Below are 27,618 nucleotides of genomic sequence, written 5' to 3' on the forward strand. Positions count from 1 at the left end.
ACCAAGAGGAATAGATGGTCTTCATGTTACTACAGCAGCAAAACTCTGTAGATCCACTAGACGAATTTCCAGGGAGTTATGCTGAGCAGAAAAAGCCAATCCCCAAATGTTACATGTATAATTCCATTTTTGAAACTTTTTTTTTTTTTGAGACAGGATGTCACTCTGTTACCCAGGCTGGAGTGCAGTGGCACCATCTAGGCTCACTGCAACCTCCACCTCCCAGGCTCAAGTGATCCTCCAACCTCAGTCTCCTGAGTAGCTGGGACTCCAGGCGCGTACCACCATGGCTGGCTAATTTTTGTGTTTTTCATAGAGACAAGGTTTCACCATGTTGCCCAGGCTGGTCTGGAACCCCTGATCTGAGGTGATCCACCAGCCTCGGACTCCTAAAGTGCTGAAATTACAGGCATGAGCCACCGCGTCCAGCCAGCATTCTTGAAAGGGCAAATTTACAGATGCAAAGGACAGAATAGTGGTTTCCCTGGAGGAGGGAGCTGGGTGTGGCTTAAAAGGGCAGCAGGAGGGATGATCCTGCAGTGATGGAATGTTCTGTCTTGATTGTAGCAACACCAATATCCTGATTGTGATATTACACTGTAGTTTTGCATGACAGTTACCATTAAAGGAAACTGGGTATAGGCTACACAAATGTCTCTGTATTATTTCTTATGAATAAAAGGGAATCTGCAGTTAGCTCAAAAAGTTTAATTTTAAAAATCAAGGTTGGTTTCTCATAGGGAAAATTTTGGCAATCAAGATAATTCTTATCTTTCTAAATTTCACCTAATGATAGAAGTCTTCCACAATAATATGAAGGCCTAAGTCCTTCAAAGAGAAGACATCAGCAATGATAGACCTGGTGTCTTACAGTTGAGGGCTTGAAAACACCTAACAGTTGTTCCCATGTGGACTTTATCTCCCCCAGTAGAGATGCAGGGGGAAAAGCTCACCTGCAAAGCCTTGCATTGGTTCCATCATGAAACTTCAATTTGCAGACTATCTTGACTAAACATTTTGCAAATTAATAATAACAAATCCAAATTCCTTTTTCCTTTTTTTTTTTGAACAGAGTCTCATTCTGTTGCCCAGGCTGGAGTGCAGTGGTGCAATCTTAGCTCACTGTAACCTCCGCCTCCAGGGTTCAAGTGATTCTCCTGCCTCAGCCTCCTGAGTAGCTGGGATTACAGGCACCTGTTGCCACACCCAGCTAATTTGTTTGGTATTTTTAGTAGAGACGGAGTTTTGACACGTTGGCCAGGCTGGTCTCTAACTCCTGACCTCAGGTGATCCATTTCAGCCTCCCAAAGTGCTGGGATTATAGGCGTGAGCCACCGCGCCCAGCCTCCACATTACTTTTGTACCAATCTTTCAGTAAGGGAGCCCTGGAAATAATATCAAATCAAAGGATAAAGTACAACACATACTACACATTTAACATAATTTGCTTGAGGCTATTTGTAGCCTAAATTTATTACATGAGTTCTAACTCAAAGTGCGTCCCCCAAATAGTTATTTTTGTTATTTGTACGTTGTTTAAAAACAGTGATAAATTTTGGAAAATACCACCTGTATGCACTTTACTTAATCTTATTTACTAAGACCTTATTTTTTATTTTATTTTATTTTTTATTTTTTGAGACAGGGTCTCACTCTGTCACCCAGGCTGGAATGCAGTGGCATGATCCTAGTTCACTGCAGCCTCAACCTCCTGGGCTCAAGCGATCCTTCAGCCTCAGCCTTCCAAGTAGCTGGGACTACAGGCACACACCACCATGCCTGGCTAATTTTTAAAATCTTTTGTAGAGACAGGGTTCTCGCAAACTCCTGACCTCAAATAATCCTCCCGCTCAGCCTCCCAAAGTGCTGGGATTATAGGTGTTGAGCCACTGCCTCTGGCCCCTATTTCTGCTTTTCTTTTTCTCTTCATTCTTGTTTACCTCCAGCTGTTGTGCTTTCTCCCTAAGTCAAGTTCAAGTTATTGCTGAGTGAGGCCGAGGCAGCCTCTTAGGCGTGGCATTTGTGCTTGGCCACTCCCTTTGTCACCGGCCAGACTCTAGATTGGTTGTTCGTTGGGAGGACTGGACCCAGGTCCCAGCCAGTGATGCCAGGTGGCAGAGCATGGCAGGGTGGCAGGGCTGGGATACAGGCATTCTGAGGACTTGCCTGTACAAGTGACAATCCTCGTTTAGGGCTATCTTAACAAAGCAGTAGATTGCATTTTCTTATTAAATGGGGCCATTCTACATTTGAAAAGATGAGATTTTACTTCAAGCATTTCCCCTTAATCATCTATACCATTAAACTAATTGAAGGAAAACATGGATAATTTACCGATCATGAATTTTGTTGACAAATTTCCAATAAAGCAGAATCAAGTGAGATTTTAATATGAAGATAAAAGACTCTACCAGAAGTATTCTTTACTGGCGTGGCCTTTGTCCCTAGATACATACATATATTTATATAATGAATCTCCCTGACAGTGGAAAATGTATGATTTCTAATATTGGAATAAAATGAGCCACATCTGAATAACTGAGAAGAATATCATATCGCTTTGATTATTTTAAAAGTGAAATAAAAAATATCTAAAAATCGACGAGCGATGATACTTCTAGACACTTAGTTATGTAGTTCTTGATGAACTTCTCGTTGGCAGGATTCTTTAAATAAAAGTGATCTCCTGGAAGCTCGTGGACGTTTATGCTTCCAGTGGTTACATCTTTCCAGACTGAAAATAAACAAGATTATATTCAATAACAACACCAACTGCAACTAAAGATTCACTTCATTATTTCTTTAAGAGCTGACACCCTGGGGTACAGTTACTTTCAAGGTCTATGTTCTAGGTGACAGAACAGGAGCATTGCCCTGTTAGACAAGCCCCTCATTCTAAAATTCACCTTAGCCAGGTGCAGTGGCTCACGCCTGTAATCCCAGCACTTTGGGAGGCCAAGGTGGGTGGATCACAAGGTCAGGAGTTCAAGACCAGTCTGGCCAAGATGGTGAAACCCCATCTCTACTATACAAAAAATTAGCTGGGCATGGTGGCATGTGCCTGTAATCCCAGCCATTCAGGAGGCTGAGGCAGAGAGTTGCTTAAACCTGGGAGGCAGAGAATGCAGTAAGCTGATTCTCACCATTGCACTCCAGCCTGGGCCACATAGCGAGACTCCATCTCAGATAAATAAATAAATAAATAAATAAATAAAATTCTCCTTAATAAAAAAAACCACCTAAATCCAAAGGGCATCAGCCTAATGGCTAAGGTCAGCATGACCATAAACCAGAAATAACATCTCCAACCAGAGACATTCGAAACTCCTGGCTGGGAAGATGCTAACCTTGAGCTAACCCCACTCCAGCTGGAAAGATGTCTGCCCCAAGATAACCTCCCCTTCTCCCAAAGACATTCTAACCCTGCCATGAAACTTCTCCCTCACACAGAAACATTCCAAGCTTGTGTTAAGCCGCCTCACCCTAAAACCAATATATACTCTAAGTCTGTAAGACAAAGTGGCTCCTGACTGAAATCGGCCATGAGGCCCTCTCAGGTTTTATCTAAGAAAACCTGTCTTTGACTGTGAAGCCATGTTTTGTGTTTCTTTCTTCTTTCTTTAACTCTCGCACTAGGCGTCCTGAGTTTTTAATTTCTTTGAGACCTGTCAGTATACAGCAATTCTCATTTTACATAAAACCAACAGATCTCCTTTTACACTAAATACAACTTCAGCTACTTTCTTACTCATTGCAGCAACTGCTAGTGGACACTGGTCAGAAACCATCAAACGTAAGTATATACACCTATTATGTACCCACAAAAATTAAAGATAAAAAAATTTTTAAAGCCATTGAACACATATTTCAATATAATACCCGAGACTAAAAATAATTTCACCTTCAGTGTCCTTTGCTAGGTCTGTGTCTTCAGATCCAAGAAAACATGTTAAGTCACAAGAAAGAATAGTCTTAGAAGGACTCTCAGAGCTGTAAACATAAAAGAGCTAGTTAGTAATTGTTCAAAATCAACATCCCAGAATCTTTTCCTGTTCTAACGTCATATCGATGAAACTGGGGTGGGCTCATTTCTTTTCCTTTGGCTACTTCTAACAGTGTAAACGTTTTTCACCAGTGGCACTTCTACCTGTCAAAGGCTGCCTGAGACTCAGTGTGGAGACTAATTTCCAGTATCTAACTTCTAGGATGTGACAAGTGGCAGCAGGATGGCACTGGGGCACCCAGTTCAACTCAAGGTGAGGCTGGTGCAACCAGTCCTTTAAACTGTCATTCATCAGAAATGAAGACCTCTTTGGTAATTCTCAGCTCTCCTTGGCCCAGCAAAGGGTTGCTATGCACAGAAACTCACAACAGCAGCAAATGTGTTTATTGAGTCAAAGGCTCGGTACTGTAGTAGACACTAGGGACACATGGACAAACAAGCACACTCCTTGCCCTGCTGCAGCTGAGAGACTGGCTGGGAGACAGACATTATGGAAACAGGCAACTAGAGAGAGATGGAAGTGCCACCAAGTCCAAGTCCAGCGGGATGGAGAACACTTGGCAGGAGGGTGGAGGTGGGGACACGGTCAAGGCAGGTCTCCTGGGGAAGAGGAGAGGATCTGAAACCTGAATGAATAGAGAAGAACTGGTCAAAGGGCAGAGAGCCAGCAGGGTGAGAGGGAAGAGAAATATGATAAATTAATGACTAGGTCAGGTGTGGTGGCTCATACCATAATCCCAGCAGTCTGGGAGGCCGAGGCGGGAGGACCACTTAAGGCCAGGAGTTTGAGACCAGCCTGAGCAACATAGCAAGATTCCATTTCTACTAAATAAAAAAATCAGCCAAGTGTGGTGTCATGTATCTGTAGTTCCAGCTACTTGGGAGGCTGAGGTGAGAGGATCACTTGAGCCCAGGAGGTCAAGGCTGCAGTGAGCTGTGATTGCACCATTACACTCTAGCCTGGGCAACAGACTAAGATCCTGTCTCAAAAATCAAAAGAAAACAAAACAAAAGGGTATTGTTCAGAGAACAAAGTGGAGTCTTGGGAAAATTAAGGTATAAGAGGTATGCAAGGCCCAAGTCTAGGCCACATAAAGGAATTCGGTTATCCCAAGAGTGAGAGGATGTCACCAAAAAGACCTAAGACAAGGTAGGCCGTGATCAAACTCAACTCTTACCCTCTGGATACAGTGTGGGGAATGGATCAGAGCAGGACCAAGTGTATGTGATCAGCCCAAGTGAATGGCTCTTGCAATAGTCCAGGCAAGGATTTGCTCCTGCCCAGAGTATAGAAAACCAGCAGCACCCCATGCTCCATCCTAACAATGAGAAAAAAAAAAAAAAAAAGAAAGACAAAAAACAAACGGAGAAACTACAGCATTATGACGTATCTTGAACCCAACAGGAAGCTGTGTTTGCAAGGCAAGCTAGACATCAAATTCCAAGGAGGGCAGACTCCCGCTACAGAAAGGTGGGGCCTGTAGACAGGGTCAGGTGGAGCAAAGTCCAGGCAGAAGCCCATGTGCTACTTACCGCAGTACACGCGGTAAGACTCAAATCAGCCAATTTAAAGTGTTGTAGACAAATGGTGTGTTAGGTGGAGTTTACACTGACTTGCAGCTTCTTTTGACTTTGTTTGTTTGTTTGTTTGAGATGGAGTCTCACTCTGTTGCTCAGGCTTGAGTGCAATGGAGTGATCTCAGCTCATTGCAACCTCTTTCTCCTGGGTTCAAGTGATTCTTCTGCCTCAGCCTCCCAAGTAGCTGGGATTGCAAGCACCCGCCACCAAACCAGCTAATTTTGTATTTTTAGTAGAGACGGTGTTTCATCATGTTGGCCAGGCTGGTCTCAAACTCCTGACCTCAAGTGATCTGCCTGCCTTGGCCTCCCAAAGTGCTGGGATTACAGGCATGGGCTACCATGCCTGGCCACACAGACTCCTTTCCATGGGCCTTCACTAGGGGTCGACGAGAAAGATTAGGAGTAAGATAAGAGGCTAGAGAGATACCTCCATGGGGCAGTTAGTTAGCTGTGGCGACTGGAGTGGCACTAGATTGCAACCTGACCAGGTCTGCTCTCACTGTAAGCAGGAGCCTTAAGTTGCTGGAGAAGGGACATGAAACCCTCTCACTCCCAGGGTGCAGGTGAAGCCCTGTGGCTGCTGGCGGGGGGATAAAAGCATAAGCCCTCTACCTCTGGGGAAGGGATGGGAAACAATTCTACAGCAAAACCAAGCAGAGCTCTGCTGCTTGTGGGAAGGGGCAGGAATCTTCTGGAAAGGCAACCACAGATACAAGGCAAAAATGTGTTTGCAAGAGAGAAGGAGCAGGCATGCTGAGAAAGCCCCACTCACAGAGCCCAGGCTCAGGGGCTACCTAGAATTCATGCTTCAGACTATCTAGGATGTCCAAGAACGCCCTGTGTTACCCACAGCTGTGTAACAAGCCACAGCTGTGTAACAAGCCACAGCTGTGTAACAAGCCACAGCTGTCTACACTGGGGAGGGTAACAGGAGGGAGAGAGGCTGTTCTGTGAGTCACGGGGAACATTAAACGCAAAGGGTGAATCAGGACCACTGAGAAAAATTCTGCAACTGGATCCCACACCAGACACACAGTAATTACACCAGAGGACTTGAGAGCTGGTGGTGCATTGGAGGTGATCACAGCAACTAGCCCAGACTAGACTGATTCACCTCCCCACACTAACGACCTGGCAAAAGGAGAGACGTGCTCAAATTCAGGTGTAAAACATTACCTTCAGTCTCTACTGTTTTATGCATGATAACTGGCTTTTGATTTTAAAAAATTATCAGACACACAAGAAAGCAAGAAATAACCATTGTTAAGAGGCAAAGCAATCAAAAGAATCAGATGCACATAAGATCCAGATGTTGGAACTCTCAGACAGGGGCTTTAAAATATGTAGGATTCATTTGTCAACAGATTTAGTGGAAAAGGTGCATAACATTCATGAACACCTGGGGAATTTCTTTAGAAAGGTGAAGACTGGGGAGAGTCAAATGGAACTTCTAGAACTGAGAACAGAAATGAGGAAGTCTTTTGACAGGCTGATCAGTAGACTTGATGCAGCTGAGGAAAGAAAGTCAGTGACCTTGAAGACGTCAGAAGAAATTATTTGCACTGAAACACAAAGGAAACTTTTTTTAAAAAGAGACAAAACAGAACTTCCAAGACATTTGGGACAATACCAATTATGAAACAGCCTAATATATGTGGCATGAGGATCCAGAGAAGGAGCAGTAACACAAAGTCCCAAGCAAGAGAGGAGGACAGCTTATGTGAGTTGAAGTAGTCACAGCTTCTGGCACTTCTCAGCTGACTTTTTCCATTTTAACTACCAGCTCTGAGCTTTGGTGGTAGTGATGGAGAAGGAGAGGACTGGGAAAAGCTCTGTAGGCCTGATTTCATTTATATTGGAAAAAGCTGGGAGATAACGAGGAACGGCGAGGGATCAGATTGAACAGGAGAAGGAGCAGGAGGGCAGGACTTCGGAGAGTTTTGGACATCTGGAGAGAGGAAGTTAAAAGTTGTGAGTAACTACTGCAATTTGATCCTCTGGAGAAAGGGTGAGAATGTTATCGTTTTCTACATTCTATGAGTGGAATATCCCCATGAGTGATGTATGTTAATGCTTTCTTTTTGGCGTTTGGGAGGTTTCTTTGGAGTGAAAAAAACTCATCAGTTGTGAGTTTTTTTGTTGTGTTTTCTTTTTGAAAAATAACTTGTGGTTTGTTGTGTGCCAGACCCTCCCCTCTACCAAGCAGTTAATTCTCACACAGCACCTTGAAGAGTTGTTATTATTATGCCTTCTTTGACAGACGAGACACAAAGTGTTAAAGAAACTTGCTCAGAATCTCACAGTGAGTAAAACACAGAGGCTTTCAATCTGCTAAGTGGACTCTAAAGATGGCATGTTTCATCATTGTGCAAGGCTTAATTTTTTTTTCTTTTTTTGAGATGGAGTCCCCCTCTGTTACCCAGGCTGGGGTGCAGTAGCGTGAGCTCAGCTCACTGCAACCTCCGCCTCCCAGGTTCAAGCAATTCTCTGCCTCAGCCTCCTGAGTAGCTGGGATTACAGGCACAGGCCACCACGCTGGGCTAATTTTTCTATTGTAGTAGAGACAGGGTTTCGCCATCTTGGCCCAGCTGGTCTTGAACTCCTGACCTCGTGATCCACCCGCCTCAGCCTCCCAAAGTACTGGGATTAGAGGCATGAGCCACCGCGACCGTCAAGGCTTAATCATTAAAAGCCAGCTTTTGCATACATGATTGCATTGAATGTCCATAGCGATTTGAATTACTTCTTAGTTTTTTCAATTTTGTTTTAAATTCAATAATTGTTTATATTGGTGAGGTATACTGTGATATTTTGATATAAGTATACATTATGGAATGATTAAGTCAAGCAAATTAACATATCCATCACCTCATATACTTAACTTTTTAAAATGATGTGCACATTTAAAATCTACTTTCTTAGCAATTTTGAAATATACATGCGTAGTCACCATGCTGTGCAGTAGATCTCAAAAGCTTATTCCTGGCCAAGTACAGAGGTGCTCGTGCCTGTTATCCCAGCACTTTGGGAGGCTGATGCAGGAGGATCACTTAAGCTCAGGAGTTTGAGATCACCCTGGGCAACACAGAGAAACCCCATCTCTACTTAAAAAAAAAAAAAAAGTAGTGAGCTCCCATCATCCCACTGCACTCCAGCCTGGGCAACAGAGCAAAACCCTGTCTCAAAAAAACAAAACAAAACAAAACCCCACAATTGCATGGGTTTACTTCTGGGCTATTTCATTGCATTGGTTGATACGTCTGTTTTCATGACATTACAATAATGTTTTGATTACCATAACTTTTTTTCCCCTTTCATTTTCTTTTCTTTTTTTCTTTTTCTTTTTGAGAAAGAGTCTCGCTCTGTCTCCCAGGCTAGAGTGTAGTGGTGTGATCTCAGCTCACTGCAACCTCCACTTCCACAGTTGAAGTGATTCTCATGCCTCAGCCTCCCAAATAGCTGGGACCATGGCTAATTCATTATTTTTTTGATCCTCTCTCTCCCCCACCCTCCACCTTCAAGCAGGCCTCAGTGTGTGTTGTTCCTGTCTTTGTGTCCATGTGTTCTCATCATTTAGCTCCCACTTTTAAGTGAGAACATACAGCATTTAGTTTTCTGTTCTGTGTTAGTTTGCTAAGGATAATGGCCTCCAGCTCCATTCACCTTCCTGCAAAGGGCATGATCTCATGCTTTGTTCTCATTAGTTTCAAAGAACTTGTTGATTTCTACCTTAATTTCTTTATTTACCCTAAAGTCATTCTGGAGCAGGTTATTAAATTTCCATGCAATTGTATGGTTTTGAGCAATTTTCTTGGTCTTGAATTCTGTTTTAATTGTGCTGTTATCTGAGAGAGTAGATGTTATGATTTGAATTCTTTGGCATTTTCTGAGGAGTGTTTTCTATCTCATTATGCGGTCATTTTTATAATATGTAATGTGGCAATGAGAAGAATGTATATTGTGTTGTTTTGGGGTAGAGAGTTCTGTAGATATCCATCAGGTCCATTTGATCCAGTGCTGATATTAGGTCCTGAATATCTTTGTTGATTTTTTTGCCTTGATGATCTATGTAATACTGTCAGTGGGGTGTTGAAATCTCCCACTGTGATTGTGTGGGAGTCTAAGTCTCTTTGAGGGTCTCTAAGGACTTGCTTTATGAATCTGGGTGCTCCTGTGCTGGGGGCATATATATTTAGAATAGTTCGGTCTTCTTGTCTAACTGAACCCTTTACCATTATGTAATGCACTTCTTTGTCTTTCTTTTATCTTTATTGGTTTAACATCTGTTGTCTGAAATTAGGATTGCAACCCCTCCTTCTTTGTGTTAATTTGCTTGGTAGATTTTTCCCATCCTTTTCTTTTGAGCCTATGGGTGTCACTGCATGTGAGATGACCATAGCTTTAAAAAATGTCAGGTTTCTGGTTTTGTTTTTCTTTTGATGTCAAACTGGTATTTCTTTGAGCCTCGCTCTACAATAAGCCAGAAACACAAGACAGCTTTAGCCTTAAGAGAATCACATTTGAGCTAAGATGGTTGGGATAGAAATGGACACATATGGCTAGACTTGGGATATTGAAGGTAAATTGTGTAGCTTGTGATAGATTGGACGTGGACAGTGAATGGAAGAACGTGTCAAAGATGAATGGATTGTCTCCATTCTCAGGGTGCTGCGAGTCTCTTAACCTTTTTGTAGCTATTTGTGTAAGCTTCCAGCAGCAAGCACTGCCTACGGTGCCGAAAGCCCAGTTCCAGACCTTGTGGAGGAAATACAAGGCCCAAGCCTGCAAGGAACTTACACCAAGGGGACAAGCCCCAAGCAAAATAGAAAAAACAAAGGGCAGTGTGCAACAGTGACTAAGGACCAAATCATGGTGCCGCAATGACTACGGGGAAGTTAGACTAGGAAGAGCCATTTGTAGGCTTAGATTATTAGGGAACGTGGTGGCTCGTGCCTGTAATCCCAGGACTTTGGGAGGCTCAGGTGGGCAGATCACCTGAGGTCGGGAGTTTGAGACCAGCCTGGCCAACATGGTGAAACCCCATCTCTACTGAAAATAAAAAAAAATTATCTGGGCTTGGTGGCACACATCTGTAATCCCAGCTCCTGGGAGGCTGAGGCACGAGAATCACTTGAACCTGGGAGACGGAAGTTGCAGTGAGCCAAGATCTCACCACTGCACTCCATCCTGGGCAACAGAGCAAGACTCCATCTCAAAAAAAAAAAGGATTTACAGAGTATCAGGACTTCAGTTCTGTTAGAAGAATCAAGTGTCAATACAGACATCCCATTACACAAGGGAATGGAGAGATGTCATAGAACTTAATGAGTTCTGGAACCAAATTTACAAAAAAGTAAACCTAGCAAATTTCTCCCCACTGGTTTTTCCCCACACTTATAAGTAACAATCTATTTCTGCTGACCCTTTTAAGAAGATTTATTCAACAAATATTTACTATGTTATGTAATGAAATATGCATGTCTAATCATATATTTTTAAAAGAAAAATATATGCTAGACATTTTTTTTTTGAGATGGAGTCTCGCTCTGTTGCGCAGGCTGGAGGGCAGTGGTGTAATGTTGGCTCACTGAAGTCTCCACCTCCTCGGTTCCAGTGATTCTCCTGCCTCAGCCTCCCAAGTAGCTGGGATTACAGGCATGCACCACCACACCTGGCTAATTTTTGTGTTTTTGGTAGAGATGGGGTTTTGCCATGTTGGCCAGGCTTGTCTTGAACTCCTGGCCTTAACTGATTCACCGGCCTTGGTCTGCCAAAGTGCTGGAATTACAGGCATGAGTCGCTGTGCCTTGCCATGCTAGACATCTTTTATAGACACAATTTCTGTGCCTAGGCTCCATTCTAAACCAGTATACATACTGTAGGTGGCCCCAAAGGAAATTAAAACAAACTCTTAGAATTTTGTCTCCCCATCTAAGCAGCTTCAGAGCACTGCCAATCTATGTTTTCTCTACAAATAATTATACCAAAGAAAAAAGGAAAGAAAGCTTGTCTCTGTTACTTACATGCATCTACTAATAACGTTCACATCTGCCATCATAATCGGTATATATTGTTGCAGAAGTTCCTTGTCTTCAAGAAAATTCATAGGGGTGCCTCCAAAATCCACAAGGTAATGCAACATTTGTTCTTCTGACAATTCATTATCTTTGGGAATTTGAATCTGGACCTTTGACTTGAAACATGAACAATACAGGCCTGATATTTCATATAACACATTTGCTGATAAACTGAAAACTGTTGATCTAAGGGAAAAGTCATTAAACTAAGGCTGGGAAGTGGACTGCTTTATCTACAGGCTTCAGGAAAGAACTATCTCATTTTGAAAGCAGGAAGGCTCATCAGTGATAACTACAGCATCATAATGCCACCAAAATGATTTTGTAGATTTAGAATCCTGGGACAGGCAGGATCTTTCTCCAGATGAAGTGGGGAAGACCAGAGAGGCAGGAGGAAGAGCAGCAGGAACAAGCAGCACCAGGTTTAAAAAGCCATTGTAGTTCTAAAAATTTGACATCACTATCCCCTTTTTAAATTCCAAGGAGTCTTTCCTGGTTCTGATCCAGTTACTTTACTCAAAGTTGGTTAAGTTCCCAGCTGACTCAGAATGAAGGAAAAATCACTATAGTCAGCATTAGCTCAGAGATGCCAGGAATAGTGCCAGCAGGGAACAGTTGAAGCACATTTCAGGGAAACACAGAGATAATGGCATTGAAAGGGATTTAAGGGACTTTTCCACAGCAAGTATTAGATTGGTGCAAAAGCAATTGTGGTTTTTGCCATTGAAAGTAATGGCAGACCGGGCATGGTGGCTTATGCCTGTAATCCCAACACTTTGGGAGCCCAAGGCGGGTGGATCCCCTGAGGTCAGGAGTTCAAGACCAACCTGGCCAACATGGTGAAACTCCGTCTCTACTAAAAATACAAAATTAGCCAGGTGTGGTGGCACATGCCTGTCGTCCCAGCTACTCAGGAGGCTGAGACAGGAGAATCACTTGAACCCAGGAGGCGGAGGTTGCAGTGAGCCAAGATTGTGCCACTGCACTTGAGCCTGGACAACAGAGTGAGCTGTTGTCCATCTCAAAAAAGAAAAAAAAAAGTAATGGCAAAACCTCAACTGCTTTTGCACCAAGCTAATAGTATCCCCACCATCACCACCATACAAAATTCATCAGATAGGGAAATAATTTTTATCCCCATTTCCCTGCTCTCCACTACCCTTCCTAGGAATAAGCTAAATTACTTACATGTGGAGAAAAGGCACTTGACAAAAATAAATGCAGTGGTTCTAGTTTATGCTTTTCTTTTAGATGTAGTGCAGTCTTAAAAGCAATGTAGGCTCCCATACTAAATTCAGGAAAGAAAAACATGACAAGAACTATTAAGCAAAACTCATGATGATCCTCTGAGTCAATAGGAACAGTATCATAAACCCAACCATGGTCATGGAATAGTGGAAATAAAAGTGTGAGTTGATTAATAAGTCTGTGTTTTCAGTGATTTATGTCAGCGTAAAAAGTGTTTCAAAGACAGCCTAGATAATTCACTCTAAGATTTAGTACTGATTTCCACACTATCTTCGAATTAATTTAAATTTCCTTTTCTTCCTTAAAGATGTGTATCACCATGTCTTTGATAGTATATATCAGCAGTTCTCAGAATGTGGGTTGGGGACCCCTGGAAATTTGTGAGATCCTAATGGATGGTCCATGAGATCAAAGCTGTTTTCAGGATAAATACTAAAATGTTATTTTCCTTTTTGACTATAATGAGTACACCGTAGCGTTTTCCAGAAGCTATATGACATGTGATATAGCGACAGGTGGATGCAGAGACAGAAAAGAGAATCCATCTGCCTTCTATTATGTCAGACATTAGACATATTTGCAAAAGTGTAAAATGATGTCACTCTTCTCACCTTCTCAATTTTTTTTGGAAATTAGTTTTTTAAATAAAAAAGTATTATTTATATCAATGTATAACAGTTTTGTTCATATTATTTTTAGATAAGTTAATAAATATCTTTAACATTTCTTAGTTTTACTTTCCAGTAAGGTAAATATTGCCAGATATATCGCATATAAACAAAAGCTCTTTGAGTTCCTCAGTGCATCTTAAAAGTATAAAGGAGTACTGGAACCAAAAATGTTTGCTAACTGCTGTTGATATTAAGTAGATATATCTGGTAGACAAAACCGCCAGAGGTTGTTTATTTGTAAATTGCATATGTATATATTTTATGAAAGAAAGGGAAACTCAGCACCATATTCATTGCACATGGAGTGTAAAGTACAAGTAATTTGGAAATAAATATCAAGAACTTTTACGGGCTGGATGCAGTGCCCCATGCCTGTAACCCCAGCACTCTGAGAGGTGGAGGTGGGTGGATCACTTCAGCCCGGGAGTTGGAGACCAGCCTGGGCAACACGGCAAAAACCCATCTCTACAAAACATCAACAAGAAGAAATTAGCGGGGCATGGTGGCATGCTCCTGTACTCCCAGCTACTTGGGAGGCTGAGGTAGAAGAATCCCTCGAGGGGTTGCAGTGGTGCGTGAGCAATCATCGCACCACTGCCCTCCAGCCTGGGCGACAAAGCAAGACCCTGTCTGGAAAAGACCTTCAACAATGTGCACATTATTTAACGTAAATTCTGAGAATTTATCCTAAAAAACTGATAGGAGATTTACACTTAATTTTCTATAAGAATGTTCATTGGGCTGGGTGCAGTGGCTCACGCCTGTAATCTCAGCAATTTAGCAGGCCAAGGCAGGTGGATCACTTGAGGTCAGCAGTTCAAGACCAGCCTGGTCAACATGGTGAAAACCCATCTCCATTAAAAATACAAAAATTAGGTGGGTATGGTGGCGTACACCTGTAATCCCAGCTATTTGAGAGGCCGAGGTAGGAAGATTGCTTGAACTCATGAGGTGTAGGTTGCAATGAGCCAAGATTGTGCCACTGTACTCCAGCCTGGGTGACAGAGTGAGAGTCTGTCTCAAAAAAAAAAAAAAAAAGTTCACTGGACTGTTGTTTGTAATAGAAAAAGATAGAAATAACTCATATCCACAGAAGGAGGTTAAACAAATCATGAAGCGACATGTACTTACAGGATGTGAAAGATATTTATAGCAATAATATGATAAATACATTTAATTTAATATTAATTTAATTGCTATAATAGAAATATTATACCAATAAATATCTTTTACATCCTGTAAGTATACATTGCTTTTAAGTGAAAAAGGTCAGGTAAATATATAAAACCAGATCCCACTATGTAAAAATATTAAGAAACCACATCAGAATTGTAAAGCATTATTATCTGGGTGTAGGATGATGAGTACTTTTTATTTTGTAATTTCTGCTTGACCATATTTATAAATCTTATATAACAGCCAACATTTATTGAGTCCTTACTATACACCAGTTTATTTAAGATCACTATTCATTTAAGCCTACAAGTGGGAACTATTGTTATTGTAGCCTTATAGAAAAAGAAACTAACTCAGAAGCCTAAGAAATGTTCCCAAGGTCCTACAACTGATAAGAGATAGCCAGAACCCTAGGGTCTCTGACTTAACCTCAGAATTATACAACCTAGCTTAAGAAACAAATATTCTTTGCAGCATTTTTTAATTCAAAAATGAATGTAAGCTGCTGTTAAAGTCTTAGTTTTACAAGTGTTCACTTATTTTTTTTTTGCCTAAAAGGAAAAAAAAAACAGGTATACTTACCATACAAACTGGTGAACTGTAAAAGCTGTGATTGGTCACAATTACCCAACATGCTGTCTAACCATTAAAAGACACTGAGCAACATTAACCACAGACTTGGGATAGAAGAAACTCCCCTGAAGAATTTTAAAACAGATTTCAAATACCTGTGGCCAAAAAGTGCAAATGGTTTACCCTGGATGACTGGCAGCATGGCACAAGTAATTTCATCAATTATCTGGTAGATGTCAGTTGCCATAGGTTCTCCAATTCGGCTTTCTCTTCCAGGAAGCCTTATGGCGTGCACTGGAGATGGAGAAGCTCAGGTTAACACATACAGACAGTGAATGAGATACTGTGATGTTATAAAAGGGCTTATATTTACCTGATGGAAAAAAATTCAAAGAAATAAATGATAACAGTTAAGTCCAGTGAGATAAAAGTTTTAGAATTTGCTGATAATAAAAGCAAGAGCACAAAATACAGCAGACTAAATATCTGCTCACAATAAGATAAAGAAAACACCTAGAAGGAAAAAAAAAAAAAAAAGAACTGAAAATTCCATTGATGATCATGTGCTGATGAAATGCTTACCCCAACAACCATTGCCTATATCAAGAAAATAAAACATCAGGTTTCAAGGGTGACCTAGAGTGTCGGGAGATAAGGCACTGGAATGCATTAAATTTGAGAGTTAGAACTGAGTCCTTTACATAAAGCCAAGAAACCCTAATTTCTAGATCCTCTGTGAAAAGGGAAACTACAAATATATGTTTTCCAAATGGCAAAGGAGAAAAGCAGAACTTTCTGATTTTGTCTTGGCTCTGGATGGGGGAAAAAGTCTGCCCTTAGATTTTTTTTAAATCAAAGCCTTGTATTTATGCAAATTTGAAGTGTATTTATGTTACTTTGATAAACTGGAGTGCAGGTAACATAAATACACTTCAAATTTATAGAAAATGAAGCTGGAAAAATAATTCAAAGTGATCCTGGGCAAGTAGCACTTCATGATGCCTAACAGAACCAATGACACATCATCTCTTAATGGATAAATACACAACATAAGCATCTCCACAGCAAACATAAAGTTGATCCCAAATAACTTACTGGCTTGCTTGCTAGAGCAAAGTCTAACATACTTTGAAGGAATACAACAAAATCCAGGACCCAACAATGTAAAACCCACAATGTCTAACATCTAATCAAAACTCACCAGACATGCCAAAAAGCTGGAAGACGTGACCTGTAACAGGTCCAGGGAGAGCATCAAACATGAGAAACAGACAAGAAATAACAAACAGTGGAGTCAGTAGACAAGGACCTTAAACAGCTATTAAATACAAATGTGCTCAATAATGTAAACAAAAACATGAACATGATAAGAACAGATAATAAGGATTTTTAAAAGGCCCAAATGGAACTTGTAGAGATGTAAAATATAAGATCTGAAAAATTTTAAAAAGACACCAGACAGGATTAACAGCAGACACCTCATCCTCCCAGGGAGACAGAGTGAGATGGACGGACGGAAGGAAGAAGACACCCAGAAGAAAAGATCAGTGAACTTAAACATAGAAAAAGAAAATATCCAAAATTAAGCATATTGGCCAGGCACGGTGGCTCACACCTGTAATCCCAGCACTTTGGTAGGCTGAGGCGGGCAGATCACTGGAAGTCAATAGTTGGAGACCAACCTGGTCAAGATGGTGAAACCCCATCTCTATTAAAAATACAAAAATTAGCTGGGTGTGGTGGCACACGCCTGTGGTCCCAGCTACTCAGGAGGTTGTGGCAGGATAATCGCCCAGGAGGCAGAGGTTGCAGTGAGCCAAGATGGGGCCATTGCACTCCAGCCTGGGTGACAGAATGAGACTCTGTCTTCAAAACAAAGCAAAAAAAAAAAAAAAGAAAAGAAAGAAAGAAAATTAACCATGGAAGAAACACGATGAAATAAATGCACAGATGATGAGTATACCGTGGTACCCTATAAATCAATCTAACATAGGTGTAGTTGGAGTCCCAGAAGGAGCGGAGAGAAGAGGAAAACAGAAAAACATTTGAAAAAATAGTGGCTGGATATTTCCAAATTTGAAAATTACAAAGTTGTAGTTCCAAGAAGCTCAAGGAAACTCAAGCAGAATAAACAATGAAAACCACACCAAGGCTTGTCCATCAAATTGCTAAAAACATTTGATAAAAAGATTATCTTAAAAAGCAGCCACAGAAGAAAGACATAGATACAAAGGTAATGACAACACATTTCTTTTTTTTTTTTTTTGAGACAGAGTCTTGCTCTGTTGCCCAGGCTGGAGTTAATGGTGCAATCTTGGCTAACTGCAACCTCTGGCTTCCAGGTTCAAGTGATTCTCCTGTCTCAGCTTCCCAAGTATCTGGATTACAGGCACACACCACCACACTCAGCTAATTTTTGTATTTTTAGTAGAGACAGGGTTTCACCATGTTGATCAGGCTGGTCTCAAACTCCTGACCTCAAGTGATCTGCTCACCTTGGCCTCCCAAAGTGCTAAGATTACAGGCGTGAGCCACCATGCAAAGGCCAGGACCGCACATTTCTTTTTAGAAATTGTACAAGTGGCTCATGCCTGTAATCCCAGCAGTTTGGGAGGCTGTGACTGGAGGACTGCTTGATCCCAGGAGTTTGAGACAGCCTGGGCAATGAAGTGAGACCTTATCATTATAAAAAATTTTTTTAAGTATTAGCTGGGTGTGGTGGTGCACATCTGTAGTCCCAGCTACTTGGGAGGCTGAGGCAGGAGGATGGCTTGAGCCTGGGAGGTTGGGGCTACAGTGAGCCGTGGTTGTGCCACCGCACTTAAGCTGGGAGACAGAGTGAGATGGATGGACAGATGGACAGAAGGAAGGAAGGAAGGAAAGAAGGAAGGAAGGAAGGACAGAAGGAGGGAAGAAGGAAGGGAGGGAAGGAGGAAGGGAGGGAGGGAAATTAGGCAAGTCAGAGAACAATACTGGGGGTAGGAAAGGAGGGAGCAACTGTCAACCTGGCATTCCATATCCTCTGACAATATCTTTCAGGAAGTTAAAGATGTTTTAGACACATAAAACCCATGAGAGTTCAATGGCAGCAGACTTGCACTAAAATAAATATTAAAGGAACTTCTTCAGGCAGAATAAAAATAATGCCAGATGAAAATCTGGATCACTTAAAAAATATATAAAAATAAAAATAAAGAAAAATAAAGAAATTAAAAAATAAAATAAAAAAGAAAAAGAAAATCTGGATCATTTTAACAAAGGTAATCATGTAAATACGCATAAAAGATGATTTTTATCCTTTTGGTTTTCCTCCACAAACTCAGAACGTCTTACTAAACATTTTTTTATCACTTTAAAATCACTGTAAAAGACAACTGACTGCTCTACACAAAATTGGTAAGTAGGAAAATGTAATCCGAAAGTAGCATAAATGTCAGGAGAGAGGAATGGAATAGCACTCTTAAAAGGGTCATTCATTAGAAATGAACTGGTATTATCCAATTTGAAAGTAGACTGTGATCACTGAAAGATGTGTAGGAAGGCTAAGGGTGGAGGCTCATGCCTATAATTCCAACACTTTGAGAGGCCAAGGTGGGAGGATTGCTTTGGCTCAGGAGTCCAAGAGCAGCCTGGGCAACACAGCGAGACCCCATCTGTATGACAAATTTAAAAAAAAATTAACCAAGCATGGCGGCACGTCCCTATAGTCCCAGCTACTCAAGAGGCTGAAGCAGGCCAGAAACAAAAAATGACAAAATACTGCTAAAGCGAAACAATACTTTTTAAACTGGAGAAATACGCCTCACTCATGGATCAGTGGACTCAATATTGTTACCATGTCAATTTTCCGGAAATGGATCTCTAACTTCACTGCAGTCCCAAACAAAATCTCAGCCAATTGATAAGCTGATTCTAAAAATCACATGCAAAATGCAAAGGACTTAACATATCCAAAACAACATTTAAAAAGAAGAGCAAACTGGGAGAACTTAAGCTACTTGATATCCAAGGCTTATTATAAGGCCACAGTAATCAAGATAGCACACTTTTGGAGTAAAAACAGGCGTATGGATCAGTGGAGTAGAGAACCCAGAAGTAGACCCACAAATAGACCCACAGATACTTATTTTCCCATGAAGACATCAAGGAAACATCCCAATTACCCTGAGACCGCCACGCTCCTGGAATGAAGACAGTGTGGTTCTGGTATCAAATGAGGCAAGTACACCGATGGAACAGAATAGAGAGCCCGGGCCCGGCACGGCGGCTCATGCCCATCATCCCAGCACTTTGGGAGGCTGAGGCAGGTGGATCACCTGAGGTCAGGAGATTGAGTCCAGCCTGACCAACATGGCGAAACCCCGTTTCTACTAAAAATACAGAAGTTACCCGGGCATGGTGGCTCATGACTGTTATCTCACCTACTCGGAAGGCTGAGGCGTGAGAATCGCTTGTACCCACGAGGCAGACGTTGCAGTAAGCTGAGATCGCATCATGGCACCCCAGCCTGGGCAGCAGAGTGAGACTTTGTCTCAAAAAAAGAAAAAAGAGAAAAAGAAAAAGAATAGGGAGCTCAGAAATAGACCACATGCATGTGAAAACTCAATTTATGATTCCACTGTCATTTAAAACCAGTGGGGGAATGTGTCGACCTCTCAGTAAGCGTTGCCGAGCCAGCTGGCTATTCACGTGGTAGACGTAAACTTGGATATCTAACTTACACTAGATACAAAAGATAATTCTGCCTCAAATGTGAGAAAAATGCTTTGGAATTGATAGAAGGAAAATGGGCAAATAACAGTAACTTGGGGGTTAAGGTACAGGTGTAGGGTTAGGTTAGGCTTGCTTTTAAAGCAAACCTGAAAAAGCAGGAAGTTTAAAAGAAGAGTAATAAGCTGGAGTATATTAAAATTGAAAGCTTCTGTGCGTCAGAAGACACCACATGAAAAAGAAAGGTGGCACAAACTAGAAGACGTTTTCTTTTTTTCTCTCTCTTTTTGTGTCTTGATTGAGTTATATAGAAGACATTTTTCAACACATAAAACCTACCAGAAAAATTAGAATCAGAACAGACAAAGAATTTTGTCCAGGCATAGTGGCTCACACCTATAATCCCAGCACATGGGCAGACGGAGGCAGGAGAATCACTTGAGCCCAGGAGTTTGAGACCAGCCTTGGCAACATAGTGAGATGCTGTCTCTACAAAAATAAACATTAAAAAATTAGCTGAGCATGGTACTGTATGGCTGTAGTCCCAGCTACTCAGGAGGCTGAGGTGGGAGGATCGCTTGAGGCTGGGAAGTTAAGGCTGCAGTGAGTCAAGATCATGCCATTGCACTCCAGCCTGGGCAACAGAGCATGATCCTGTCAGAGAGAGAGAGAGAGAGAGAGAGAGAGAGAGAGTGAGGAACGAAGGAAGGAACAAAGGAAGGAAGTGAGGAAAGAAGGAAGAAATGGAGGGAGAAAGGAAGGAAAGAAGGAAGGAAAGAAAGAATTTCTACATGTCAATGAGAAAAAAAGCAATCAAATGAAGTGAACATTAGATACTAACAAGAAGCTCAGAGGAAAGAAAATATTCAGAGCTAATACATATGTGAAAAGATGCCCAATCTTACTTGTAATAAGGATGAATCAATGTAAAGTTAGAATAATTTCAGCACAGAGTAGCAAAAAATTACAACAGTATTGTCAACAATATAGAGCAATGAGAATTTTCCTATGTTGCTTTGGTAGTATAAATTATTTATTTATTTATTTTTTGAGATGGAGTCTTGCTCTGTCACTCAGGCTGGAGTGCAGTGGCATGATCTCGGCTCACTGCAATATCCACCTCCCAGGTTCAAGCGATTCTCCTGCCTCAGCCTCCCAAGTAGCTGAAACTACAGGCGCCCACCACCATGCCCGGCTAATTTTTTTTTTTTTTTTTTTTTTTTTTGTATTTTTAGCAGAGGCAGAGTTTCACCGTGTTAACCATGATGGTCTCAATCTCCTGACCTTGTGATCCACCCACCTCAGCTTCCCAAAGCGTTGGGATTACAGATGTGAGCCACTGTGCCTGGCCAGTAGTATAAATTATTATAATTCCTTTGGAGAACAATTTGACAATATTTTATGTCGTCGAAGATGTTCATACTCCATCACCCAGAAATTCCTCACCTAGATGTAGACTGTCTTGCACATGTATGTAAGGAGACATGAATAAGATGCTCATAGAAGCACTGTTTACACTAATAGCAAAAATATGAAAATGACCAGAATGTCTGAGAACAGAATAGATAAATTGTGTTATATTCACACAGTAGAATACAAAAAAACCACTTTAAAACTGATGGAATAGAGATACACATACCCACATGATGCATCCCAAAAAGTAAACTGAGGGAAAAGCAAGTTTCAGCGTAATGTTTACAGGATAAAACATTTAAATCGGCCAGGTGTGGTGGCTCACGCCTGTAATCCCAGCACTTTGGGAAGCCAAGACAGGTGGCTCACCTGAGGTCAGGAGTTCGAGACCATCCTAGCCAACATGGTGAAACCCTGTCTGTACTAAAAATACAAAAATTAGCTGGGCGTGGTGGCACATGCCTGTAATCCCAGATACTTGGGAAGCTGAGGCAGGAGAATCACTTGAACCTGGGAGGTGGAGATTGCGGTGAGCTGAGATGGCGCCGCTGAGCTCCAGCCTGAGGGACAGAGTGTGACTCTGTCTCAAAATATAAAGTTAGAAATATGAGAGATTATACTATATCTTGCTTAAGTCAGTGTTTGAGGAGGCCACAAATGGCGAGGGAGACTTCAATTATATCCATACTGTTTCATTCTGTAAGTGGAGCAGTGGACATGGTTAAGTTTATGGTACACATTTTTATAAATCAACTATTTGAAAATTTGTTTAAAGGAGTGGCCTTTAATTGTCTAAATTGAACCATCACGTATTGATTAAAAACTTCATATAAACGTATTTCCAATAATTTCTAAAGAGGCATTTAGGAATTGCAGGGCTCTCTTCTTCCAATGAATGGATTATTTTGTTTGAGACTTGATATCAGAGTATTGGCTACCAGCATGTGGAAAGGACGAGACTTGGAAAGCTTGAGGAATAGAGAGGTTTAGTGTTGGGAATCTTGATGGTTAAAAAAAAAGAAGGAAGGGGCTGGAGATAAGAGTCCTACAGAAACTTGAAAATATCAAAGAACCAGAATTACAGAACCCCCACCCACACAAACGAGGTGGTTTTTAAAACTGCACTTCACTAGAGCAACAGAAGAGGGCACTCTCGAACTCAGAAATTAAGCAACCACCCTTAATCCCAGTGGAATGACCTATTCTTGCTGGTCAAGAAAATCTAACACACTTTATCGTAAACAAAGATAAATTTATCATACAAAATTTAGAAATTATAAATCCAAGTTTTTCAGCCAGCCAATGAAAACACTTTCCCCATCTCTACTAAAAAATATAAAAATTAGCTGAGCGTGATGGCTCACACCTGTAATCCCAGCACTTTGGGAGACCAAGGTGGTGCATCACAAGTTCAGGAGTTCGAGACCAGCCTGACCAACATGGTGAAATCCCGTCTCTGCTAAATATACAAAAATTAGCCAGACCTGGTGGCGTGCACCTGTAATCTCAGCTACTCAGGAGGCCGAGGCAGGAGAATTGCTTGAACCTGGGAGGCAGAGGTTGCAGTGAGCCGAGAAAGCACCATTGCACTCCAGCCTGGGCCACAGAGCAAAATTCCATCTCAAAAAAAAAAAAAAAAAAAATCATAAAATTAGCCAGGCTTGGTGGCAAGTGTCTGTAATCCCAGCTACTGAGGCCGAAACACAAAAATCACTTGAACCCGGGAGGTGGAGGTTGCAGTGAGCCAAAATGGCACCACTGCACTCCAGCCTGGGTGACAGAGTGAGACTACAACTCAAAATAAGTAAATAAATAAATAATTATTATTATAGAGACAGGGTCTCACTATGTTGCCCAGAGTGGTCTTAGACTCTGCCTCAAGCGTTCCTCCTGCCTCCGCCTCCCACAGTGCTGGTATTACAGGCATGAGCCACGGTGCCTGGATTTATAGCCGTCTTTTAGACTCTCAGTTAATCCAAAAGAAAAGCAGAAAAAGGGAAAATAGAACATATCGTTGGATAAATAGGAAACAATTGTAAGATGGTAGATTCAGTTCCGCCATATCAATAATTGTACCAAAGACAAATGCAGTATTAGAATGTCTTCTCCTAAAACGTCCTTCTAGCTCTAACGATAATAACAAAGTAAAGGCAACTTACTCTGGAAATATAAAAGTCACCCTATTGAAGCGTAATCGTGAAAATTTATTATTAATTACCTACCAAGAAGTAAAGTCTTGACCGATCTTCAAATTGTAATACATTTATGTCATCTGCCCTTATAAATTGCTTAAATGGTGTTGAAAATGAACGTACCTTCCAGCAAATCTTGAGTGTCTTGGCCCCATTTGGCAAAATGAGTGGAGCCACCTCCCGCCCAAGGAAAGCAAATCAGCTTAAACATGGCCTCAGGCCTTTTGTATAAGCAGTTGAGAACTTTCTCATTCCTAGGGAGAAAATTCAAATATATTTAACATTATTTATATCAGTTAAGTTCCCCATACTGAATTCCCTGTGTTTTAATGGAAATTTTTATCATAAGAAACATGGCCAGGCGCGGTGGCTCACGCCTGTAATCCCAGCACTTTGGGAGGCTGAGGAGAGCGGATCACGAGGTCTGGAGTTCAAGACTAGCCTAGCCAACATGGTGAAACCCTGTCTCTACTAAAAATACAAAAATTAGCCAGGCCTGCTGGTGGGCGCCTGTAATCCCAGCTACTCGAAAAGCTGAGGCAGAAGAATTGCTCAAACCCAGGAAGCAAAGTGGAGATTGCAGTGAGCTGAGATCGTGCCACTGCACTCCAGCCTGGGTGACAGAGGGAGACTCCGTCTTTAAAAAATAAATAAATAAACATATCTTCAAATATAAAGTGATTGCATTTTTTTCCCCATAAGAAAGGGCAAAATAGGTTTTCATGGTCTGTGTTAACAATTTGAATATATAAACTTTTAGGGCTGGGCATAGTAGCTCATGCCTGTAATCCTAGTATTTTGGGAGGCCAAGGCAGGAGGATCACTTGCAATCAGGAGTTTGAACCCAATCTGGGCAACATAGTGAGACTTCATCTCTACAAAAAAATTTAAAATGAGGTTGGCAGGGTGGTACACATCTGTGGTCCCAGCTACCTGGGGGGCAGAGGCAGGAAGATCTCTGGAGCCTAGGAGTTTGAGGTTGCAAAGAGCTATGACTACACCACTGATTCCAGCCTCAGTGACAGAGTGACATCTTGTCTCTCATTTTTAAATTAAAGAAATAAATTTGTAGGGATGTAGGCGAAATAGTCAAATACCTATACGTAGCATTTAGTAAGTGCATTTTATATGCACACTTAAAGTTACATAAATGTGAATTTAGAAATTGTCTTTTTCACAATTTGGAGAATAGTTTTATCCAAACAGTTCGTAGGCAGCTTCAATCTTGGTATCTTCATGATCACCAGAGCCACTTTTCAAGTTATATATGTTTTATAGAGCATATAATTTTGACTTCCTTCTGAATGTTTGATAAACAGTGCTTTTTAGATTTATTATAGGCTGGGCTCAGTGGCTTATGCCTCTAAGTCCAGTCCTTTGGGAGGCCAAGGCAGGCAGATCACTTGAGGTCAGGAGTCTGAGACCAGCCTGGCCAACATGACAAAACTCTGTCTTTACTAAGAATACAAAAATTAGCTGGGTGTGGTGGTGGATACCTGTAATCCGAGCTACTCAGGAGGCTGAGGCAGGAGGATTACTTGAATCCAGGAGGCGAGGGTTGCGGTGAGCTGAGATCACGCCACGGCTCTCCACCCTGGGCGACAGAGTGAAACTCTGTCTCAAAACAAACAAACAAATCTACTTATGCTGTCACTGGAATTTTATCCCAAGATTCAGGTATCCAATCAGGTGATCTTAGGAAAAGTTCTTTTTTAAAAAGTCTTTTTTAAAAAGTTCTTTTTTTAAAAGCCTATCTGTATATATTTGTCCTCGCCACCATTTAAAGCTTTCTATAGTTTCCAAATTGATCATTAAGTTCCTTACAAAGATATATAATATTCCCAAATGTGAGGTTCTAAACCCTAATCTAATGATGAAATATGCTATACCCCATCTCTCATTTTTTCAGTTCATCTCTGTAAGCATCTAAAACTGACACCAGCTGAGATCAGTTGGGGTTAACTCATGTTCTATAAAGAGGATTTTGTTCTTCATAACAAAATAATTGAGAACACTCATAAAATGACAGATTTTATATGAACCTAGGCACAGATGAAAACTTTCTGGGAAGGGAGATAATTTCTGAACATAAACTCCCTGAATTTTACCTGGGCATTTATGTTAATAATTACTAGTTTAAAGAAATAGACAAAAAAGACTAATTTTTATTTTTTTGAGATGAGTCTCACTCCATCACCCATGCTGGAGTGCAGTGGCACGATCTGAGCTCACTGAAACCTCCTGGGTTCAAGTGATTCTTCTGCTTCAGCCTCCTGAGTAGCTGGGATTCTAGTCATGTGCTGCCACATCCAGCTAATTTTTTATTTTTTAGTAGAGATGGCGTTTCACCATGTTGGCCAGGCTGGTCTTGAACTCCTGACCTCAAGCGATCTGTCCGCCTTGGCCTCCCACAGTGCTGGGATTATAGGCGTGAGGCACTGTGCCCAGCTAAAAAAGACTAACATGTAATATTTCTCTTTGAAGAAGAACATTGTACTCGATGCTCTGTTCCCACAAACCAACTCCGTCTTCAACAAACTCATTGATAATAGAGCAGTCCTAAATGAGCATTTCATATGTATCTATTATCTTCTTGAAAAATGCTAGAATCACTTATTTGAGGAGTGCAAAAGCCCTCAGTAGAACTTGATGAAAGCTACAGAGCAAATGGATAACTTTTCTGAACTTCATTTTTTTGAAAAGTCTAGGACTGGATACAGTGGCTCATGCCTGTAATCCCAGCACTTTGGGAGGCTGAGGCAAGTGGATCACTTGAGGTCAGGAGTGACCTCAACATGGCAAACCTTGTCTCTACTAAAAATACAAAAATTAGGCAGGTGTGGTGGTGTGCTCCTGTAATCCCAGCTACTTGGGAGGCTGAGGCAGGAGAATCGCCTGAACCCGGGAAGTGAAGGTTGCAGTGGGCCAGGATTGTGCCACTGCATTCCGGCCTGGGCCACAGAGTAAGATTCTGTCAAAAAAAAAAAAAAAAAAGATGGTTACACAGATGTGGTCTGTCTCTCGGAAAACATCTTTTTGTGCTGTACTCACCTATTTTCAGACTGCAGTTGACCACAGGTAACTGAAAAAGGGAAGCTACCATGGTTTGCGCTAGCGCTAGCAGCAACGGCCGCCAAATTCCACTTCCATGAGAAGCTCCCCTGCTTTTTTTTTTTTTTTTTTTGAGACAGAATCTCGCTCTGTCATGCAGACTGGAATGCAGTGGTGCAATCTCATCTCACTGCAACCTTCGCCTCCCGGGTTCCTGCGGTTCTCCTGCCTCAGCCTCCCGAATAGCTGGGATTACAGGCATGTGCCACCACACCTTCTTGGTATTTTTAGTAGAGACAGGGTTTTGCCATTTTGGCCAGGCTGGTCTTGAACTCCTAACCTCAGGTGGTTCACTTGCCTCAGACTCCAAAAGTACTGGGATTACAGGTGTGAGCCACTGTGCCTGGTGGAGAAGCCTCTTTCAAACTAAAAAGGGAGCCTTACAAAGGCAGAATCTTGGAGCTTCTCCAGAATCTGGGAGAGGGGAAGAGCCTGGTGGTACAAGGGGTGGCCTACCTGGTCGTCCCAGCTTGGTCTCTTCTCTCCGTGCTGTGAGGTGAGGGTGCAAGATTGCTGGTCTCTTCGGTATGTTCCATGCTCTGCAGCACTCAGTTCCTCTTGAGATGTAAAACCTGCGCTCAGCCTTGCACACACAGGAAAGTGAGTAAGTAGATTTTGTGTTAAATGCACTGACTCTCAATCACTGCTCCAACCTCTGTTAAAAATGAGGAAGTTTAGACGAAAAGGAAGGAGAAGACAGAGAAGAGAAAAAAGGCACAGTGGCGATGACAAAGGAGAAGAAATGGTGGGATTACAGGTTGTGTTGGAAGCAATGCAACCGAGGTAATTCAGATAAGGAGTCGACCCTCTCCCCGTTCATCTGCAGTTAGCAGATAGTGCTTCCCATGTATATACAGAAAAAA

The 27,618-nt window shown here is 41.7% G+C and overlaps 1 protein-coding gene across 1 annotated transcript; it reads right to left on the reverse strand.

The window, feature by feature from the left end:
* Window positions 1-2,451: 2,451 nt before the first annotated feature.
* On the reverse strand, window positions 2,452-27,291 carry OLAH (oleoyl-ACP hydrolase). Its single transcript, XM_012455971.3, has 7 exons — window positions 27,212-27,291; window positions 23,768-23,898; window positions 15,485-15,623; window positions 12,850-12,949; window positions 11,608-11,777; window positions 3,902-3,990; window positions 2,452-2,734 (listed from the first exon to the last, which is right to left on the reverse strand). The coding sequence occupies exons 1-7, from the start codon at window positions 27,289-27,291 to the stop codon at window positions 2,592-2,594; spliced, it is 852 nt and encodes a 283-aa protein (XP_012311394.2). The 3' UTR covers window positions 2,452-2,591.
* Window positions 27,292-27,618: the final 327 nt, after the last annotated feature.

The sequence above is a fragment of the Aotus nancymaae genome, unplaced genomic scaffold (assembly GCF_030222135.1).
Source record: "Aotus nancymaae isolate 86718 unplaced genomic scaffold, 86718_ANA_hifiasm-v0.15.2.pri h1tg000077l, whole genome shotgun sequence".
Lineage (NCBI taxonomy): Eukaryota > Metazoa > Chordata > Mammalia > Primates > Aotidae > Aotus > Aotus nancymaae.

Coding starts and splice junctions, on each gene's coding strand:
- OLAH (XM_012455971.3), bottom strand. CDS start 27,291: ATGGAACATACCGAAGAGACCAGCAATCTTGCACCCTCACCTCACAGC. Junction 15,624..23,767: donor CACTCAAGATTTGCTGGAAG/GTACGTTCATTT, acceptor CTCCATCTCCAG/TGCACGCCATAAGGCTTCCT. Junction 11,778..12,849: donor CAAGTGCCTTTTCTCCACAT/GTAAGTAATTTA, acceptor TCATGTTTCAAG/TCAAAGGTCCAGATTCAAAT.